Consider the following 17,166-nt stretch of genomic DNA (forward strand, 5'->3'; position numbering starts at 1 on the left):
AAAGAGAAATAAATTTTTTTATAAAATATAGCACAAGCGTACAACTTTTCATGGTACACATAATTCAGGCTCAATGATGACGTAGCTCAATCGACAAACATGATAATTGATTAAGTTAGCATAAAATTAATATAAGATAGAAATAGGTTGAATTAATAAAGGTTTATAGCTTCCATTTTCAGTAAATTATCTTATTTATTCCTTCTATCACCATCAAACGGATTTCATTGTCTTTAAGATTAATGCTTAACACAATATATTAGACTAAAAACCTATCATGAGTTTACGTCACAATCTACATGTTTACGAAAATTCAATGTAGATCTATTACATTAATTTTCGTATCTCAATACAAATAGAAATGCATAAACTTCAAATCTTTGAACATAGCGCCTTGAGTTACTAACTTAGGTATATATATTAATTATTTTGAAAATAATACTATGGTGTTATGTCCAAATTCAATTGATCTCTTCTGCTCAATTGAATATGATGATTGAAATGATCATGAAAGCTTTTAGGCAATGCATGTTGCACTTCCAATTGCTTTTTAAGATTCCATTTCCAATAGTAACCTCCACTAGTAATCTTCTTGCTAGATTTCCCAAATGGCTAAGATAACTACTCAAAATTTAGTTGGCGAGATCGGATATATAAATTCTGATTAAATTATTAGTAAAAAAGTAGATTCAGAATGTTAAACTTGACAAACATAAATTAATTTTCGAAGTTTCTATCATTAAACTCATGATATATATTGTATTAGAAACTGAAAAGTATTATATTTTGTTCGACCTATTCGAAACATATGCTCAATCTTCTTCTGTTAGCCTATATTGCTCGAACTTTTTACTAAATACTGAAAACGTTTTAGAAATGTCTGCGCAATATAAAATTATTATTAGGACAATATTTTGAGAGAACTTGCATTGATTTTAATCATGTTCATGTATCACCTACAACTTGGCTTTGATTTATGCATGATTTGTTACACTAGCTAGTAGTTGCAGTAGAAGTTCAGTCTCTTCCCATAATTCATGTATATGCCTAATCAGCAAGGTCCCATGACAAGAAATTAAGTGGTTACTGGGGATTGTTAACACGTTAGAGTCATAAATTTTATTTTATTTTATTTAAAAAAAATTCAAACTTTTAGCACAAAAATTTAAATTGGGGTGAGGGGTTCAAAACTTAATCTATATTATTTCCTTATTTCTGTTTACGCAACATGGTTTTTCAAAAAAGATTCAGTGGAACTCCTTCGATTTATTATATGAAACTATGTACCTTTGAGATATATCACAAAAGTGTTATGGTATATAATAGGTTAATTTGAACTCATTCTAAATATTCTAAGTCTGTCTTTGATGTTCATGGCCTCATGCTATAGTCGTATTTGCATTCAGTTTTCTAAAATGAGTCAAAATTTAAAATCTATAGAATCATAACTATTTTTCATCAAATTCATAGCTTGTTCTGTTATATACTTAATAATTTTTCATTTATACAAAAATAATTTAAAATAAAATTTAATAATTTATCTGAACTCTTATCTTATACTGTAGCTTCACTCGACTTGATATTGACACATCAACATGATGTTTTTTTCTTTTTTGGTGGGACTTAAAGTTAGAATTTCTCATGTTTAATCAAATCTTAAATGGGGTCAATCTTATGTTGTTTCAAGATTTATCTTGTCCCCAATTTTTAACAACCTAAAAAGTCTTCCCTATGATTATGACATCCATTTTTCCCCCACATATTTACACACTCTCTATGACTGTTAGTTGTAATAGCACTTCCCTTGCTGCACATTTCACTACACACTTTTCTTTTTAGGTTTAGTCAGTGTTTGATATTCGTTTTGGACTCGATTAATTTTATCAAAAAATTATCTCAGGAGTGAAGCATTTTCTATTACATGCAATGTATTTTTTTAGTCTTTGAGAAATAATGAGTATATCGTGTTGAGTTTTATTTGCCCTAAATTTCTTACCATAAATAGGTTTTCTTTTTAGGAAAAGGTTTTGAATTGACTAATCCTTTTCTTGTAGGAAAAGGTTTAGCACTCTATAAATAGAGGAATGTTCCTTCTAACTTAATCAGCATTCACAATGTAGTCTTAAGGGCTTTGAGAGTTTTGGTTAGAGGGAGAATTTATGGGTCACAAGCTTGATACGTTATCACTTGTGTGAACCTCCCATGTATTCCTAGTGATTTGGTTGAGGTTGTTTCCCTCTGTATTTTGTACTCTCATATTTATAGTGGATTGCTCATCTCCTTTGTGGACGTAGGTCGATTGACCGAACCACGTTAAATCTTTGTGTCTTTGGTATATTTCTCGTTGTCTTCTTACTCGTGGTCTTTTGAGGTTTGCTTTGCTAGCTTCCGCATATACACCTGATATTCAGATCCTAACATATCGTTCACTAAAGGATTCACACACTTTGGGTTTAAACGAAATTGGTTGGTCATATTTTGTGAAATTCATAGACTAATATACAATAAAGTTTAAAATAATCCTGAATTTCTATTTCATGTCTTAGAACCTTCTAAAAAGGCGATGTCAATGTTTGAAAAACAATGGATATTGTTCACTATCGTTTTGAATGGACGCACAAAATTTTAAGTCAAACAAAGTTATATTTAAAAATGTATAGGAACTAATACGCATAAATTTTTAGATTATCTTAAATTCATATTTTGTGATTCCAGGAAAAAAAAAATAGCATAGGTATTGCAGAAGAAATATATATCATTTCATTCACTAAACATGGATGAATTCATATTTTATAAGATTAAAAATTAAAAGTTACTTGTATTATGCATGCTTTAGAAAAGCGATAAAGAAGAAAGCAAGAAAGCTAAAGCACTTTTTTACTGAAAGAATTAGCTGTGTTTTATTTGTCCCTGTTTTCACAGCCATACATTAATATCTTTTTCCCGTTTGTCATTCGTTAAAAATTTGATTTATCGTTGATATAATTTTTATTTGAACTTTTTATTAACTAAAAATATAATTTTGGTTATATAAAAATATTTTTATGAATGATCTATTTTGATTCAATCATATTATCAAATAGTTTATTTTTTAGGAAATTATACAATTATATCATTAAATTGTTTCAAAGGAAAGGCTTTTTTATATAGTTAGTAAAATTTTAGCTTATTTATGCTATTTTCGTTGATAAATAATGATACAATTGGACCTTTTTTCCAAATTATAACGATAAAGATGAATAAAAAATTTTAACGGATAATATAGATAGAATTTTTGACAAAATTAGATGACATATTTAAGTTTTTTTTCCTTTATTAAATATATTTTTTTTAAAAAAACAAAATTATTATATTCTAAAATAGTATAATAAAATTATTATTTTTCAATATGTTTTTAATATTGAAAAAGTAAAAATAGACGGAGTAATTTTTTATTTTTCATTGGTGTTTTGATATTCATATCAAGGTAAAATGATTCTAATAAAAGAGATTTCGTACTCAAAAGTTCTCTAAAAAAAATAAAAGAAATACTTATTACTTTGTCACGAACTCGTGTTAGTGAGTGAGTATTTCTCTTATTCCAGTTCTATCTCTTTCTGCAACAGTGAGTGAATGTGTGTGTTTTTGTAGGTGAAAAATCAGACATGGCATAATTGTATAAAATTACAAACAAGCTACATAAAGCCCAAAGATCCCTTATTCTGCTACTTTGATAATCTTGCACACTATTTTCTTGAATTTTTGATGTCTATATCCATAGAGGGGAACTCTGATAAGAGCTGTGTTTCATCAATGGACAGTAAAGATTTGAACTTTAAGGCAACTGAACTTAGACTAGGTTTGCCTGGTTCTGAATCACCACCAGATAAGAATGATAACCCACTTGGGGTTTTGAAAATTTTCCCTTCTGGAGCTAAAAGGGGTTTTTCTGATACCATAAATGGTGATTCTGGGAGATGGGGTTTTGGATCTGAAGTTGATTTTGTTAAAAATAGTAGCTTTATTGTTTCTCCAAAGGGTGTAAAAGTTGGAAATAAGATTCTTGGTTCTGTTTGCAATGAGAGTAGCTCTGTGAAAGAGGCTACTCCAAAATCACCTAGACCAGTGGAAGAGAAAAAGGCCTTGATTTGTAGTACTAATAGTCATGGGGTTGCTCCAGCTGCAAAGTAAATCTTTCAAAACTTACCCTTAATAAGTACTTATATAAGCTCTTTTTTGGCTATATTAGGAAGTTAAAGTTGAAAAGTTGAGTTTTTTATGTTGTGTTTCTACATGCATTTTACTTGGAAAAAAAATTGATGTATTGTTAGTGGAAGTCCCAAATATCCAATATTTTGGTACGGCCAAATGCTAGCTTAGATTCATAGTATGATGCAAGGTGTTTTTCTCTGTCTCTTTGCCTTAGAATACATGTATTGGCTCCATGTCCTCACTGGAGAAATAGTTTTTCAGTTGATTCATAGCACTTTTGAGGATTGTGTACAGAAATTTCATTTGTTTTATTTGCTCAAACATTTCAACCATCACAGTTTTGTTATTGTAGAATTCTATGATTTTTTTTCTGTATTGTTAGGATTTTTCCTGAATTGACTAGCTTTATGGTGATTTTTAGTCTAATGCAACCCTCTAGTACTTTATGTTTCTTCATCTGTATGGATCTTGTTCATCCATCCTGTGCTGTCCTTAGCTAAATCTGCATATTATTAGTCGTGATAATTCATATAGCTGACCCCAAACTTGTTTGGGACTGCGGTGTAGTTGATGTTTTTCTTTTGGCATTATATTGGTCATAGATGAGCTTAAAATGGAGCGACATGGTTAATGACTCTAGATAGGAAGGTATGGAGGTCGATGATTTAGGGTGGACAGGTAGCGGGTAACAGGCAGCTGAGTGTGTTGTACTATATGTAGGAGAGGAGCCCTCTGCCTATCTTCTACTTATTTAGTGTCAGTTAGTATTCACATAGTATCATATTCTTTAATTTTAGTACTACATGTTGCTTCTTTTGCTTTGTTCGTGTTGGTCTTCATGTTGTTGTTGTTATTGACATGGTTCGTGACTATTCATTTAGTTGATCCCAACTTTCTGGCGGTTGAGATATTGATGTTATTGTTGTAATCCTATAATTTATAGTAGTCATGGCTTTGATTGAATCTCTGATAAATTGGTTGTACTGTCATCTCTTTTTTCTGTTTGATTACTTGTAGTTCCCCCTCCCTCCTTACCAACTTGGCTTCTAAGTTGCGTGGACTCTGCACTTTCGACGGATTCTAACAACAATACTCTACTTTTGGAGAATCTGACACACACCCGTTAACATTTTTGAAGAGCCCGAGCAACATAGCTTGGCTTAATCTTTTCTTTGCTCTTGCATCTAGCTGTTCAGTTTTGACCTGTAAAGTTCTAGAATCAAGATAATTAGAACCAGGAATGAATTGAAGCTCCTTTTATTATTTGGTCAGGGCACAAGTAGTAGGATGGCCACCAATTAGATCTTTTCGGAAGAATATGGTTAGTAATCCTCCAAAGACTGAGGAAGATGCAAATGGTAAGCTAGTAGCAGGTTGTCATTATGTCAAAGTCAGCATGGATGGTGCTCCGTACCTGAGGAAGGTCGATCTTACTATGTACAACAGCTATAAGGATCTATCTTCAGCACTAGAGAAAATGTTCCGTTGCTTCAAGGCTGGTAATTCTTGGTTTTATGGTTCGTTATTACTTTTACCATTGAAGGCATCCCCATGAACGCTTCATGAGATTGTTCTTTTCGACTCTGAAATCAATTTCAGTTCTGCACTTTGTACTGAAGTTACTATCTTCTAGAGGAGTAATTGTTATATGGTCTCACTGAAATGACCTTGAAAAGCTCAAATCGATACCTTTTGTTGTTCAAAGTTGAAATTATATTTGTTTTAGTTCTCCGAAATTTCTATATTCTTTATCTTGATCAAGGATTTTTGCCCTTAAAAGCAGCTACATGCTGCTCGAGTCGGGATGTGTTGGTCATTAGTTACTTGCAAATCTTTAAAAGCTTCTCTTTTATAGCCCAAGGAAATATAAGGTGTTTAAACAAGGTGTAAGCTATGTCGCTCGAACTCTCCAAAGATGTTGCTGCAGCCGTGTCGGATCTTCCAAATACATACACACCCAGTGTCATTTTTGGAGAGTCGGAGCAACATAGGATGTAAGAAAATGTTAAAGTAAAACTGTTATCATTCATATATGTAGTTTTGATTGAACGAGTAGTATCACATTGATATAGAAACCGAGTTCCTAACTACATCTTTCTAACATGCTTTACGTTTTTTTCCTCTGCATTAAGAGCCTGTTAATTTTGAGTTTCATCTATAATTTATTTAGGCCAATGTGAAACTCAAGGCATTTCTCTAAGTGATGGACTAAAAGAAAGCAAATTGGCGGATCTTCTACATGGATCTGAATACGCTCTTACTTATGAAGACAAGGACGGTGATTGGATGCTTGTCGGTGATGTCCCATGGGAGTAAGTCTTACATCTTAACTTAAACTTTTAAAAATATTCCAAAAAAATTTCTTAAAGCTCACAAACAGGTTAGTTTGTTTGAGCTCTAATGCAGTAAATATGATTTCGAACCTGTCTTGACGATAGAGGACTGGTGTAAAGTGTAAACGCCTGTTCACACTACAATATATAATTTGCTATCAAAGTTAAACTTATATTTTGCTGTTCATGAAGATCCCTCCAGACGCCTTTTACGTTTGACAGGCCTTGAACTAGATTAGAATCATTCTGAACGAATCTTATGATATTTCTGCAAGAGAGTTTAATTGATCATTCCCGTAAGTTGAACATCACTCATTTTTACTATGTAATTCCTACTCGTCGTTTTTTTTTTGTATGTTTATAGGATGTTCACAGGATCCTGCAAGAAGCTGAGGATCATGAAGAGTTCAGATGCAAATGGTCTAGGTAATTACATGTTACATCTGAGAAATACATTCGATTTTGTTTACTACATCGACTACTTCCAAAATGAAATGTCCCAAATTAAACAACGCGAGAATGAATGTTATACTATACGACATGTAACATACAGTATATGTCCTGTTACCTGCAGCTCCAAGAGCCACGGAGAAGCGCAAAGATCGTTAGAATCTGCAGTACTTTCGCTGCAAAAACATTCAATCAATTCTCTATAAGCAATGAGAAGTCGAAATTCACATGTTTCTTCCTATTCATGTCAAGGTAGATCACCAAAGCTGGATTTGAAGATCGACGCCAGGATTTCGAGTGTTTCTGTCTTAGAAATCTTTAGTGTAACTATTTGTGTTACATATATATTCATAATATGCAAGAGTTTCAATTTATAGCCATAGTAGGTATGTTGTGCTATTTTTTTTTTCTTTCTGTATTGTTACTGTTTTGAGTCTCCAAGGCTTATGAAAGCATATGTAAATGGTCACTAAAACACAATTCGTGGTTTGGTTTGATTTGATTTGATTTTTACGTACTTAAAAGTAAATCAAATTAGCTAAGACGATTTTTAATTAAAAACTTAAACAATAATTGAAGTAACACAACATTATTATAAACTCTTGTTGGGAATTTTTAATTTAACCAAGTTAAGATGTTAGTATAGATCTTGCAATTTGACAAATTAACAATGTGAGACCATATCGACTAGTAGAGGATTCAAGATTTAAAGTCTCTACATTTCTATAACGACTTTAAGTAAATATAAATAATTGAGTGCCTATTCAAATAGTTATAAATTTTATTTTTTTTAGATTATCACCCAATAATGTCACCTTTTTATATTAACGAAATATAATTTATAGTTTGACAAATATCTAAAACTCATCTTTGAGTCTGACAAGTTATAAAAGTCATTCATAATCATTCATTCATCTGTTTATTATTAAACTTCGTGCCTATATTATTAAAGAAAAACAATTTTAACCGATCTCCAATCTAAAGGCTGTTTTTTGACCTTTTTTTCGTAGAGTTGGTCAAACATTATCAAAAAATTAAAACGGTGAAAATATTAGATTTCTCAAGTAAAAATTATTAGATTCACGTGAATTTAATAATAGATCCTCCAGATCTGCCCTTAGCTACAACTTCACTCATACCAATATGCCATCTGGATGAGTTGCATGAATGCTGAGTTTTCATAAGCAAGTTGGCTTATATAACAAATACAATTTGCTAATAATCAAATTAAAATCTACAACAAATGTTTCATATTATTCAAAAGCTTAAAGTACATATGGAATATATGTTGAAAAAAAAAATACAATATGTCCATCATCAAGTGTTACAATATAGTACTTCACAAAATAAAAAAATTGTTCAAGGAAATTTCCTTTTTAGTACATTAATTCCCAATTCAAATATAATTACTAAATATATCCCACATGTTCAATAAAAATATTAATGGACCTAGTTGGTTATTTTACTACCATCAATTATGAGTCACTCCATGTGTTAATGAGTCTTTCTTGATGTAAAAAATATATATATATATACACTCATATGACAGGGTTTTAGGAGTATACTACTTTGTTTCATTGCTTTAGCAAATTGATATATAAAAGTTTACTATATATGCATCACCTTTAACAAACGTGGTTTGCTTAACTGGTTGAACATCTGTATTATTAATCGATATGTTAAAAGATTGAGTTACATATTGAAGGTAAGTGGAAATACTATTAATTCTTCTATTAGTGTGAAAAAAGAAGAAATAATAATACATAAACAGATAATCAGACTTGATTATACTGTTGGCGAGTAAGCATCCCAACTTTAAGTATGTATATCTAGAACAACCTAAATTTGTCTCACTTGTGTTAATTGAACACTTCAACTTACAAACTAATTATCCTGACACCTTCAAAATTTATGTGCATGTCACGTTAACGTCGAGTGTCCACACACAGGTGGAACGACTTGGACTGATTAGTGGTTTGCTGAGATCAAATTGAGGCATCTAGATGTACACTCTTAAATTTGGAGTGCTTACTTGTCAAACGGAGCCAGGAGTGTATTGCTTGTATATTATGTCAAAGAAGAAGATATTCTAAGGGTGTGTTTGGTATAATAGAAAATGTTTTCCTAAAAATAAGGATGTAATTACTTACCTATTTTCTAATTTTTTGTAAATTACAAAAGATATTATTCCAAGAAAATTTATATACAATTTAGACAAACACTAAAAAGGTGGATGACAATTAAAGTGATCGAGGTTGGATATGTGAAAAGACAATCAACATGAAATGCCACTCATTAAAACCTAATTTAGAATTAAAAATTTATTAGTTTTCATAATAACCTCACGTTAATATAAGATAATGACTTATTTCACATTCAATTATTTATAAATATTCAATTTACAAACATAGTTCTAACAAAAGCTATTGGTAAAATGTCACATTGCACTTTGGATCCTTGTGAAACTTGTTTTAAATCATTTTCTTGGTTTTTGAGAAAAAATTTGACCAATTAAACATAATTTATTATTTTTTGATAAAACACATCCTAATTGATAACATACATTTGACCAAATCTGCTTAATTGAATGTGTATGCTTTGAGTACTTTTTAATATTTCTAAAATTTATTGATTATTAATTGTTTGATCAATTTAGTGAAAAGCTTAGCTTAATTAGTTAATTAGCTAAAATTATTTTATCGATATTTGTAGTGGTAGATATTGGAGATGTTGATCGAGGGAAGGTTTTTTTTTTTACCGTGAATTAATAAGAAATTTGCGTAATATGATTTTCTTACTTAATAAACCGACTTAATGGGAAAATATATACAATAAATTATTACTGAAATACTAAGAAGCTTACTAATTTTTTCGTACGCGAATATGAAGTATTACTTTTTTTTTCCTTTTCTTACTAATTCAATCAAAATATATGTGGAAATGATAAATGAACATTTTTAGTAGGAAATTTTAATGATAAAATAGTTTTTTTAGTAGTGAAAATAGTTTAAAATCTCATTATTGTTTATCAAAGATTTCAGACTTGAACTCAGAAAGAAAATCTCTAACTTGCTACAATTATATTATTATATGAGTAGTAGTTATTTTCGAAAAATATTTTTCACATGAGTTCCCCCAAACCAAACACAATATATCTTCATTTCTTTATTTTTAATTTATCATTAACAGGTGTAATGCAGTAAACGTAGTTGCTTCTTTCTTTATTGGAGGTTTCGGCTTCAAATTTGGAGACGAAAAATCTCTGATAGGAAGCGGTTTCTTTAGGTCATACATATTCTAAATTTGAAATAGTCAAATTTTAATATAAAAATCGAACACTAAATAAATAATTGAAAAAAAGCCAAATATGTCTTTCGATTATTTTCTTATGATTGAAGGTTGTGTTTAAATCCTTAGAAAATGAATTTTTTTTAATAGAAATACCGTTTCAAAAATGAATTTTATAATATTTAAATTTAAATTTAATCGAATCGTGACGAAAATCGTAATTGACCACAAAAAAGAGAAGCATCTTAACGCGTAGATGATGACTTTCTTTGTGGTTTCCAAGATTCCATTTTTATTTGTTAATTATAAAACAAGAATACATATATAGGCTCTCTAGTACATTAAAATTAAATATTTTAATTTTATTTATTTATTTAGTTTTGGTCAATGCAAATGAAAATATAAATCTTCAATTCTATAGCTACTAAAGTAATTAAATATTTTAATGCCAGCAATCCTAACAAAAGAGATCTAGGAATCTCTTAAAATCCTTAGAATTAATAATGCACTAAATTATTTCTCATTGTTGTTATATCTAATATGATCATCACACATTTTCACGGAACGGATAAAATTTCTCTATTTTTAATTATAAATTTTAAATTTATATTTTGAATATGACAAAAATCTTGTTATCAATTACTCACATATATATAAATTAAAATTTATTAAAATTTATTGCAAATATCAAACATTCAAGTGCGAAAAAAATAATTATTTATACTCCCACGTGATTCCACCAATTCTAAGTCCTATCAATGATCTAAATGGCTATATATATAAAAAAATATTTTTGTTTCTTGCTCGATATTTAAAATTTGTATTAGAGCTTTAATTAAATTCAAATCGTATACTATAATATTTATTCGAACATAATATTTTCAATAAAATTTTCTGTATATCAAAAACTCGAACTTAAAACCTTTAATTAACAGTGAAACAGTCTCGATCCATATTGATATATACTAAAAAAATATTATTTCTTCATTAGCATGCAAATCTTGTGGATAGCCTTATGTAATATTTTTGTCAAATGTGGTGGGCGTGGGGTGATGTGTTTGGGAAATAAACAAAGTATATTAATTTATTTCTGGAGAATTATGTTTCTTTTAATTTTTGTGGTCAATAAAATATAGATTTAAATATTTCAACAATTAATTTCATAATTTTATAGCCACCTTTTCAACTAATATAAAAATATATTCTGAATAAACAAACAAAAAAAGTCCTATATTGCTGATAATTGAAAATTAAAAATTCTTCTAAATTCAACAGTTAGCCACCAATTTTTTTGTTCATGAACACCAAATGCCTAGAGAGAGTACAAAAAAATGAATTTTGAAAAAAATATTAATTTGAATTAGATAAATAATTACAAAGCTTTTGTCTATAAAAATATAAGGTTCAGTCGTATTCATAATTGAAATTCTAGTTGCGCCTATGTAAAAACTCAAAGACAAAGCTAAAGTTCTTGTTAGAGGTGTGTTCAACATTTTTAGAAAATATTTTTTATTTTTTTCATATTTGATTGATCGAAAATTTGAAAATATTTTCTTTAGAAACTCAATTTTTTTTAAAAAAATGAAAAAAATGATTTTTCAAGACGGACTAGGATAATCAAGTTTCACAAGTAATATTTTAACTCTGTATTTATCTAGATTATATGTAATTATTTTTAAGATCATATTTCTTTTACGTGAACAAAAAATATAAAAATAAAAAATTTATTTATTTTTTTTAAAAAATATTTTCATTACGATACAACACACTACAAAATTTTCTAACTATATTTTTTTGCTTTTATATATGCTCGACAACATCAATTCCTAATCACTAATAATTGTCTATTCATAGTGCAGGTGAACTTTATTTCACTTATAACCACTTTTGATTAGTTCATTGAACTAGACCTAAATTATATTTTATACAACATATATCATTGTGTTTTTATTCTATTTAATTAATAAACACACACTAAGATAACATTTTTTACAATAATTATAACATATTAACAATGGACTAGGGAGCCAAAAAGTGGACCTCAACATCACTAGTATTTAGTCCTTCAAGAAAAAAAATATTGTAACTCCACAAAACAAAAAAAATATATGTTTTTTTTAGCGATAGAAATTATCCATCGTTAAGTCGTATTCGTTTTTATATATATATAGTTGGAACTTATATAAATTACTTAAAAGAATTAACAACTTATAATGGAGGTTAGAAAAAAATAATGGGGAATAAAACTTAGTCCAAAATAATTCCTTTATTTATTTATATTTGACTATACTTTGAAGTTGAATTTTTGATCCAAACTAAATCATTATGTAAAATAATATATCAAAATAATACATTTTTAAATTTTTTTACAAATTAGTATAAACGTATTCCACAGTAACGTTTTAGGGTATATTTCATTTTTTAAAAACTAACGGCGTTAGGTTGATATACGTTACAGTAAGTAACATTTTACTCCAAAAATCTTAGTTAGAATAACGTTTTACTCCTGAAACGTTATTGTGAGTAACATTTTAGGAGTAAAACGTTACTTTGAGTAACGTATATCAATTTAACGCCGTCAACTTTTAAAAAATAAAATATATCCTAAAACGTTTATGTGAAATACGTTTATACTAATTTTGTAAAATTTTAGAAAAACATATTATTTTAGTGAATTGCTTTATATAATGGCTTAGTTTCGTAAATACCTCGTTTGAAGTTACAAATTTCCTATTTTATACTGATTTTTTATTGAGTTTGAATAATCAACTTTTGATTAATAAATTAATTGGTGTGACTATATATATGTGTGTGCACACACTGAAGTCAAATATTAGGCATAATATTTCATTTTCATTTTAAGTTTTACTAGTCAAACTTCAATCCCAATGTGTAAATTAAAAAATATATCATTTACGAATAAGTGTATGGTTCTTCACCAACATTAACATTAATATGAATCATAGTGGAATGATTAAAATTTACTATTTTTAGTCACAGTTTCGAATTTAGATTTTAGAAATTGAAAAAATCTTATTGGGGCTCTGGTCTAGAAATATCTTGTAATACACAAAATCAAATTTATTTCGATACTAGCTTTGAACATCGAGTGAAAATATATTTATATATATATATATATTTTGCAATCCTGAGACATTAATAGTTCATTACTTCGTATATTGTAATAAATGGTTAATTGTTCCTAAATATGTGTGGTTTTCTTGCTTCCTAGAAAGATATTACTATTTTTGTCTCATTTTATACGTTATTTTTCGAATTTCAAGAATAAAGCAAGTCTATCTTTGATCATGATCTTTTTATAGATTTTATAAACATTTTGAATTATCATATTTTTTACGTACTTTATAAATATATAAATTTTATTTCAAAAAAAAATTGAAGATTTCATTCGCAAATTTAGGACCAAATTTAAACTATTTGACTTTCAAAACATAAAAGAAATCATATAAATTGAGACAGAGAGAATATCACTATATAACTATAACTATATAACTAATTAAAGATGATAGTTCTGGTATATAGAAGCATAAATTCCCTAATATCAAGAAAAAAATATTAGTATATTACTAAAGTTTTTAAAATAGTTTTATTGTCATTATGTTGACTAGCAGACATGGATTGCCTAGGGTTAATTGTTATACATATTTAAAAAGATCTCCATATTAACGTGATGCATATATTGTTCACAGATTTAACTAATGATAGGACATAAAATGGGCAAAAATAATTTATACAAATTAAATGATATTGTTTAGAGTTTTTAGTCCTATTATATAAAATAATATATTTAGTATAATTTTATAAGCAAGGTTTGAATTTTGAGTATAGAGGTGTTATTTTTGATAATCTTTGGATCGAGTAATTAAGTATGTCACAAATGATCATGAAGTATGCAAAGCAAATATAGTGGTAAAAAGTCATGATGAAAACAATTAAGAAGAGATCAAGTAGCAACAACAAATAATACAAAACTGAAGCAAAAAACAAATATTGAAAAGTGAACTAGACAACACTCGACTACATATTATCTTAATTCTCGATTTTTATATCTTTCTATCTAGGGTCATGTCATCGGTTATTTATATCTTACACCCACTGTAGTCAATCTTTCACACCTCCTCACAGAAGCAATTTTGCATCCTCTTCTCTATTCACATGTTCAAATCATTTCAAGCTCGTCTCCCTTATCTTGTCCACCGTAAATGTCACTCCCACAATACTGTCCCAAAGACCTTCATTTTTTATCCTATCTCTTCTTGCATACTAACACATCCATCTCGATATCCTTATTTCTACTACTCTTATATTTTGAACGTAAAAGTTATTGATCGACCAACACTGCGCCACCTCAAACAACATAGGAGACTTCTAAATTCTAATATAGTTATGAGTATTTCACATATATATTTATATTTTTGTTTTAATTAAACACGTTAATGACATAAATTGAATTAATTAAAATAAAATAATGAAAATTCATATAATCAATCCTAATTTGTTTGGATTAAGACACTATTATTGTGTTATTGTTTACTATATATATGAATTAGTATAACATGAAAAAGATGATGAATAACTAGTCCTTAACAAATCAAATTATTTGGAGAATATTGCTTAAAAATATTTTTTTTATCCCTAGAATTTCTAGACAGAAAGGAAATATCAATAAAGGTGTCTCTTTTTTATTTTTATTTTCTTTTTGTGCTCCAAAATCACAATAAAATATTTACTTAAAAAGTATAAACATAAAAAGTGGATTAGCCTAGACATGTAGAGCCCAAAGTTTGTCTCATAAAGTGTAATTAATTACTTTAATAGCATTGCAGAATCACTTACTTTCATTCATAATCACTATTTTAAAAAAATATGGTTATGCAGAACCTAATCTTTTTTTATAGCATTAAAAACATAATAATTACAATAAAGGATCAATAAGTACAATAATAAATATTAAAAAATAAATAAAGCAATCGTAGGAGGAAACAAAGGGATTATATGTTGATTAGGTGGAGATTTGATGTAGTTGTTAGTAGTAATGATTCGATTTTCTAGCAAATGATATAGCATTTTTGGTCCATCGATTATTGATAAATTTTTATTTTAGATTTTACGATATCTAATTAAATATATTTAATCTTTATTTTATTGAATCGTACACTCATTCCTTTATTTGTGAATATTCATGTATTTACTAAATACTTGTTAATTGTTCCATAGCTTAATTATATATGTGTTATGTCAAAATTATATTAGTACTCCATAATATTTACGAAAATATAGTTTTATAAATAGTAACAAAATAATATATTTTCTACGTGAAGGAACACACACATTTTAATTAACTAAAGATTAAATATACTAAATCATAGTATTGTTATTATTACGCTTTCATTAGCGTATTCCTCGATTCACTACAAAAAATTGTGAATTATATGAGGATTTTCCTGCTAATTAGTATGAAAATTTGCAGGAAAATAATTTTTTTAATTTTCATACTAATCCAGAAAAATCCCCATGTAATTCACAATATTTTTATAGTGATTCTAAAATTACTTGTTGTCTTCTTTGCTTCGATTATATCATATTTATTATTTAGTGATTGTTAGTGCTCTCTTTTCCATTGTATTTTTAGTATATGATTATTTTTCCCGATATATTTATTTTACATAGTTAATTATGATATACGTAATTACTTGAATCAAAAGTCTACTATAAATAACTTTTTTATTTTCACACAAATAAAAATAAAGCGATATACACATCATTCTTATTAGATTTCACTACATATATTATTATTATTGTTCATATATCATAAAAACCAAAAGCAAAGTTTTTTATTATTAGTAATTTAGGGATTTGAAATAATAATATCCTAAAATATTAAGTAGGAAGGATATTAAACAAAGGCAAAACAAATAGTGGAAGAATATCTACTGTAGATTTGTGGGCACATGCAAAACTACAGTATACATTACTCTACAGGATTTGCTAAACAAAATCCCTTGGAAAGAGAAAAAATATACATTTTTAAAACATAAGAAAAGAGAATAACACAACACTTCCATATCAATCCAACTAGACACCATATCAACCATAATCTAATAAAATAATGAAATTCTAGTTAATAATAATGTTGTTAAACTAATCAAATTCTCTTAAAAAAGGTTTGAGGGTCATTGTGTTTCTTCATGTCTAGGGAATATATTTTTATGAATTTATGTTGTGTTCCCACTTCTAGAAGTAAATTAAATTATTCAGAATTTGAAGTTTATTGATTTTTTAATAATATTAAATTAAATCCTCATCAAGAAGGATAAAAAAGCAAAAATAAGTTTCGTTTATACTGTTTAATCAAGAAAACTATTTTATTAAAAGAGAAGTATTGAAAATATCTATTAACTTGATGTAAATTATTATTATCGTCCTCGGACTATTAACAATCTTAAAAGTATCCGATCCTCTACTTGACTAACTTAAGTATATACACTCTCGATTTGCCACATGACATAGTTAGTTGTCTCAAACTCTTGTAAGCGTGAGCATGAAACTCTTAATAAAAAGTCGAGAGAAGTGTAGAAAACACCTTAAACTTGACGAGAATTTAGGGGTGTAATTTACTCATGTTGCAAGATTGAGGGTGTATTTAAGTTCAGTTAGTAACGTAAAGTAGTGTTTTTAAGACTGTCAATAGTTCATGGATGAAACTAATAATTAGCATTGGATTTAGGGATATTTTCGATACTTCTCTCTTTTATTAATGAGTTTTCAATAATTATTTTATTTCTTTAATAAATTTCTCAATATAATCTCAGAGGTCTCCGCTAAATTTACTGAATTCACAATAACTCCCTTCCCACCACCTAAATTCCCCCCCCCCCCCCCC

The 17,166-nt window shown here is 28.1% G+C and overlaps 1 protein-coding gene across 1 annotated transcript; it reads left to right on the plus strand.

Annotated features, from left to right (window-relative positions):
- The first annotated feature begins 3,553 nt into the window (after positions 1–3,553).
- Positions 3,554–7,489, plus strand: LOC107005226 (auxin-responsive protein IAA27-like). Its single transcript, XM_015203762.2, has 5 exons — positions 3,554–4,166; positions 5,464–5,690; positions 6,362–6,503; positions 6,889–6,950; positions 7,099–7,489. The coding sequence occupies exons 1-5, from the start codon at positions 3,745–3,747 to the stop codon at positions 7,131–7,133; spliced, it is 888 nt and encodes a 295-aa protein (XP_015059248.1). The 5' UTR covers positions 3,554–3,744; the 3' UTR covers positions 7,134–7,489.
- Positions 7,490–17,166: the final 9,677 nt, after the last annotated feature.

The sequence above is a fragment of the Solanum pennellii genome, chromosome 12 (genome assembly GCF_001406875.1).
Source record: "Solanum pennellii chromosome 12, SPENNV200".
NCBI lineage: Eukaryota > Viridiplantae > Streptophyta > Magnoliopsida > Solanales > Solanaceae > Solanum > Solanum pennellii.

What these genes read in the sequence shown, in the direction of transcription:
- LOC107005226 (XM_015203762.2), top strand. Translation starts at nt 3,745, where the DNA reads ATGTCTATATCCATAGAGGGGAACTCTGATAAGAGCTGTGTTTCATCA. An exon ending in GTTCCGTTGCTTCAAGGCTG is followed by an intron (nt 5,691 to 6,361) that starts GTAATTCTTGGT and finishes TAATTTATTTAG; the next exon opens with GCCAATGTGAAACTCAAGGC. An exon ending in GTCGGTGATGTCCCATGGGA is followed by an intron (nt 6,504 to 6,888) that starts GTAAGTCTTACA and finishes GTATGTTTATAG; the next exon opens with GATGTTCACAGGATCCTGCA.